Raw genomic sequence first — 6,097 nt, forward strand, 5'->3', positions numbered from 1 at the left:
GTACAATTTATACTGCTCGATGACGTCGGAGAACCGTACATTACAGTCTACAATTTACAAACTTTACATCAAACTCGATGTCGCTTCCATTCCTGACAGCTTTGTTTTACGTCGAGGAAGATTTTTTTGGAAACTTATTTCCATACATGGAAAAGCCTAGCTAAAATGTGAAAAGCGTCCGTATGCTAAAGCAAATGTTCTATCCAACTAATGGCCAGACGCCTTCCTGCGCAATGTGTCGCAAGTATGAATCGCAGTGTGAGTTTTGCAACCCTTGGATGTGTAGTTTTACAAACTGGCATTGCCATTGCCGGTTCACAAGCGAGGGGAATAAAATAGTCTACAGCAGAATGAGGGCAAAAGTAGTGGGTAATAAAATGAATCAAATTGTACGAAAAATTACAATTAAAATAGTTAAAAAGAAAACGATAGGATACAGTTACAGTAAAAAGGATCGCTAAACTAGTCTCTTACTAATAAAAGCTCAGATCTGCGTACTGGTGGTACGGGAAAATCATTTAGGTAGATAAGAGAGATGGCGAAAAATAATTTGAAAGAAAGTAAATCAATTAAGTAAACAATTAAAAACAAGGTTCAATTTACTAAAAGTGATGAAGTTGTATGTAAAAGAAGTAGAAAAATTGTATTTCGACGACCTACTGAATTCATACCGAGATTCAAAATTACTATAGAAAAAAAGATGAAAGAAATCGAAAGATGAGCGGCTCAATTCATCAAATAATTCAAAACTATTCTCATGCAAACGGAAAGTCTACCGGAAAACCCTTTGCCTCGAATGAGAAAAGAAGAGCATTAGGAGAAAAAAAAAGTCACAAAAACTTGTACAAAGTATACAAAGAAAGAGAAGAGAGAGAGAGAGAGAGGGTAAAAAACGAGGTAATGAATGAGATAAAGTATATGCGCGCGAAAGAGATAGAAAAAAGTGAAATATAGTTAACAAAAATAGCATGAAAAACAAATCATAAAGCGAGGACGATTTTGGGCCGCACTTCTACGTAAAAGTGTGTGTTATTTTTTTCTTATCATAGTATTCAAGTATCAATATGAAAACTGCTTTATATACTAGAAGTATAAAGTAAGTAAAAGAAAGTAAACAAATAGGCTAACGATGGGATAACAATAGAATCGAAATGGAATGGAAAAAAGAAAAGGAAGATTAAGAATTGAAAAAAGAAAAAGAAAACAAAACTTGTCTTCTAAGTAAAGAGTAACGACTCACCCCTGTTGCTGGATAAACCTAACTGTATCTTTAAAAGGCCGTAAGTTTTGTTAGCACTTTGTGTGAATCTGTGTAGTAGTTTTGGGGACCAGTGTTTGTCAAAATACGCATGCTAGATTCGGTTTGTGCTTTTCCTGAAGAAGAATTAGACGATTAGTTGTAAGAATGTTGTTAGACGTTTTGTTGTAGCTATTTTGAGTGGGGGGGGGGGGGGGGGGATTTGGTTTTGAGGTGGTTAAATATTAAATAATACAATCGTTCATCCACAAGCCACAAGACACAAGTAGTATCGATTGTATGTATATAATGATCATTTGCGTTTGCGAATGTTGCGCCACAACGGCATGATTCTACTCTACGAATGTATGGGGGCGGGGAACCAATATTGTCATGTTGAGTATTCTGTTCAGAAGAAGACATCAGGAAACAGCTCAGAGACTTTAGAAATAGAGTCATGCTAGATGTGCCGACTCTGTATGAAGTCATACAATACCTAACAACTATTCTTACACCGCGTGTCTCAATTCCTAGAATCGTCAGCTCGAGCAAGAGTCATACATTTTTAAAAAATAATTATTTATGATCTTTTCATACATCCCACCCCGCACACACTTTGCTATGTTTGTCCGGTTGTTCAGTGATTCATCATCACCACAAAAGGTTAAAATCACTCATAATTACATCATTCCCAGGCTCAAAATGACTTCCTTCGCAACAGGAAGAGTTCTCAGAAAAACTTTCCCCAATGTCGGCTGCATGTCGGGCGCAAGAAACCTGGACACGGAAACCTGGGCACAGAAGATGTATAGCAAATGTATGAAACCATAATCAAGCGGAGCAAATTAAGTATTAGCACCGTTGCTGCTTAACTTGTTGCCATCGTGCCACTGGGCACCGTGCGGCAGGCAGATTCACGCTCATTACAGAGTGAAGCACGATGTGATAACGCTCACAAAGAGGTGTTAATGAAGATGAATTAAAGCTTTTCCGCCCTTTCCCTCCCCAAAGCCCAAAACAGGAGGTTGGCAAAAATGTAACAAAAAAAAAAAAAACAACCCCCAAAACGAAAACGGGAAGCAATAACGCCTAGCGCGAGGGCTCTCGGAAGTTCTTGGACATCCGGATGGAAAACTCTGCTAAGATATTAAAGTTAGGGGGTGCACGAGCATTTGGTGTCTTGATGTGTACTCTGCACTGCAGTCCTGAGACCCTTGATGGAGAGCGAGAGAAACATCATAATCAATCAAACAACGCTAACGTTAGCCGCCGTTATCGTCTGCTATGTTCGCCTTGGTCATTAAGACTACAACCAGGTAAGTCCATCATCGGCAACGTGTAATTACGATACTAACAGCTGCTGGATGTACAACGATGAAGGTGAAGGGATGCTCTGAGCAGCTGCTTACAACCACAGGCGACATGTTCCGAGGGAAGCTGAGGGAAGCCGACCTTAGCTGCCAGATCGCTCTGTTCGAGCTACTGATGTTCTAGGCGTATTATTAGGGTTACATCAGTTGGGGGGTTGTTTTTTTTGGAATCGAGTTTTAATCAGCGCGCCGCACACAACGATTGAACGGGATGAACGGGATGAGAACTTGTATATATCAATGGCTAGGACACAAACACACACAGTCACACGCGGGTCTCCACAAATACCAACCTCTTGTGTTGTAGTCCTCTCCTGGAATCAATCGAGCTTCGGCTGGAACTAGCTCTGCCCATGTGTAGCAGTTTGGAGGAATCATGAATGCTCCCGCGGTCAGGAGCATCGGTTGATTCGAACTCAAGCGTGATACTAGGATCCAGCGGGTGTATCTTTTTCGTTCCGCCGCTGTCGAGTAATGAGCTCACTAACGAGGCACTCCGAAATGATTTAAAACTCGTACGATTATCACAATCACTGAACATTTATGTGACCCAAAATGCTAGTACACCCAGTGAGCGTTGCCATCATTGCGCGATGCTACCGGCGGGCTGGCCGCTGCCGTTGCTGCTGCTGCTGTTGCTGTTGCTAGAAGCACTACTTCCGGCACTGCCGGCGCCGCTACAGTAATTGTGAACTTTGCGCTGCTGGTCCTGGTCCTGGTCTACGCCATCACTGGCCATCGTGTGCAACCGGGACACTTGCATCACCGGACCGTAGTTCATGTTCCAGTCACTCTCTCTCACTGTTCGCCACTTTCCAAGAGGGGGAATGGGGAGGGGAGGGAGGTTGGGGAGGTAAAGGGAAGTCAAAGGGACAGAAAGAAAAACGCGCACACGAACAAATAGAAGAAGAAAATAAAAACACCACCACACACAACACCACTATCTTGCCGCAAAGGCTCGTTCGCTGTCTGATGATTCCGGTGTTCCGGTTGGCAATAAGATGTTCGAGTTTCGAGAGTCCTGCAACTCGGTCAGCTGCATAAGCATCGAATGTCGGACGTTCGCTATTTTGTTTTCGCCTATCGCAATTGTATGTCCAGCGTGTGACCCGGGCGTCGTCGTCGAGTTAATAACCGTGGGGAGTTTGGGAGCTTCGCGATTGGGGTCACTCACACGCGAGAGCACACGAACACGAGAGGGGCCGTCTGGTTTTTTGGTGGATATATTTTTAGTACGTTAATTAAACTCGTCAGTGAAATCTGGAGTGAATACGATTGGCGATTATCGATCGAGCGCTACTACACTAAGATCACTATTGGAAACACTCGTCGAGCCTGTGGCCCCACGGATTGGCGGGATGTGGGGCGAGGAGTACAGTTGTTACAGCGTGCTATTATTGGCCAACGCGATGTAATATTGCTATAGAAATAAACAAACCCGTGCTGCCTATTCCGTTCGCTTGCGGTAGAACACACAACAACGACCCCGCACTCCTTCTCTGGTATCGTCTCCGTCTACACTCCGCACACTTGGCGTGTGTTTGTGAGCGCGTGAGCGTGTCTGTGTGACGTTTGACAGATAGTAGGCCTGCAGCGTTACGGAGCGTTACACGCGTCGTTGCGTTACGATCCTACCGAGGCCACTGACACTGGGGTTTCTCGTTGGTTTGCGATATGCAGAGAAACGCTCATACGGCACCACTACGGGACTGCCCTGCCAGCATCACACACGGATACTCTCTCACCAAGGATACACTGCTGCAGGAAGTGTGGCGGGTTATTACTTCACACTGCACACAAACACACACTACACAATACATGCACTCGCCTTAACGCTTTCGGCCGTGTAACAAACGCTCGCCGTGGAAAACGGAAAACTGAAAGAATGTCCGTAACGACATCAACGCACCAATAATAACAATAGTTCGATACGGTTACAGCGAAGCGTCACCCCATGCTTTTGCACCGTTGGCCGTCGTTGCAGATGTAAAACGGTACGAACCGTCCTCGCGGGAATCGTCGTCCTCATTAGCTGCTGCTGTTTCTTTTTCGGCACCATTCGGCTACCCTTTCCTCCCCTTCCTTTGTTTTTCCCCCGATCACCGGAATCCGTTACACACACACCGTGAGGTTATGTTTCCCTGGCAGCCAAACTGCTGACACCATTGTGCTGCTGCTGCTGCTGTTGCGACTACTGTCACCGCACACTCACACTATTGCATGCACAACTGTCACACTGTGCGGGCCGCTTGCCAAGGGACAACAGGAAGCACGACGATTGCTTTCGGCAGTGAAGTCACCATTTCCCGGGTCCGCAATTCGAACGTTCTTCGCTCGCGCACTTTCACTCAGCTTCACTCACTTCACTTGCTCACACAGGGGTTGATCGGTCGCTCACATTCACACTAGAGCGGTTGGTCCTGGGCTCACGCTTGACTTCGGCTCACACTAATTACCACTCACTCGCACACACTAAGCCACCGTACGGCGATGGATCATGGATTGACAGCTGGGCTGCTGCCGTTGACGTGACAACGTGTTCGATTTCGGCTCCCGGTTCCCGGACCGAACCAGCTCAACCCGACCGATGCAATGCCGCCGATCGGTGAGCACCATCGTTTGCCTCTGCACTTGCACAGCACATATCGTTTTATCGCCACCAGTACCGCTTACTTTACACCTGACAAGAGGAACCCGAACACCTTCCGAACACCTCAACAATCTCGTCGTTCCCGCAAAGGATTGCGCCCCTTTTTACTGCATTGCCTCCTGACTGGCTGCCGTGCACGAACGGGGCATAGTTTTTGTACCACTATTATTGTAACACATCGCGAGATCGCTCCTGCCTGTCTGCCCAATCGGTGTGACAACAATGGCGGCAAACCTGGTTGAATGTTTCAGAGGGTCCTGTAGCGAGCGAGTCCTGTTGTGCGTTGCTTTCTCGGCGAGGCTATTAATTGAATCTTGTCGCTCGCTTCCCCCCTAAAACCTGGCACCGATGTTTGATGGTTATCTCGTGGCGTTGGCAACACACTTCTACAGGCTGCTACTAGTCGTCGTCCAGCGCTTCATTCCATTCCAGGGCCTCTGCTGCTGCTACTGCTGTTGATGGAATTAGATTATGGGGGGGCGGGAGGTTGCAAAAAAAGGAGAGAAAAGGATAAGATAAATAAGTAACGAGGTTACACTGCCCTAGACGAATAGATACAGCACACAACAGAGGACTTTGTCCGCTGAGGACAAAGTAGATAGAATTAACTCGTCTCCCAGTCTGATTGTCTGTCCTGGGTCGGTCAGGGTTAGGGCAGGTGAGCAGTGTTCCCTTTTCCAAATGTAATCTAAATTTAAAGCACCAGCACCATTGTCGCTTGTCAGGTGGAAATGGAATAACACACCGTGCTAGTCATTTGGACCACTCTCTCTCCCTTTCGAGAGCCCCCCACCACAGTATGGTTTATGTAAATGTTGGCCGACGCACAGCTCGGTCACA

General features: G+C 46.1%; 1 protein-coding gene across 5 annotated transcripts in view; it reads right to left on the bottom strand.

Annotated features, from left to right (window-relative positions):
- Positions 1–3,219, bottom strand: part of LOC126557802 (innexin shaking-B) — a 27,434-nt gene extending 24,215 nt beyond the window's left edge. For 4 of the 5 annotated variants that reach the window (XM_050213693.1, XM_050213691.1, XM_050213690.1 and 1 more), the window contains exon 1: positions 2,901–3,219. In XM_050213693.1, the coding sequence (XP_050069650.1) occupies positions 2,901–3,148 (248 nt within the window). In that variant the 5' untranslated portion in view covers positions 3,149–3,219. Of the gene's footprint in view, positions 1–1,240; positions 1,375–2,900 lie in introns of all 5 variants that reach the window. The other variant, XM_050213695.1, reaches the window with a different exon arrangement.
- Positions 3,220–6,097: the final 2,878 nt, after the last annotated feature.

The sequence above is a fragment of the Anopheles maculipalpis genome, chromosome 2RL, assembly GCF_943734695.1.
Source record: "Anopheles maculipalpis chromosome 2RL, idAnoMacuDA_375_x, whole genome shotgun sequence".
NCBI lineage: Eukaryota > Metazoa > Arthropoda > Insecta > Diptera > Culicidae > Anopheles > Anopheles maculipalpis.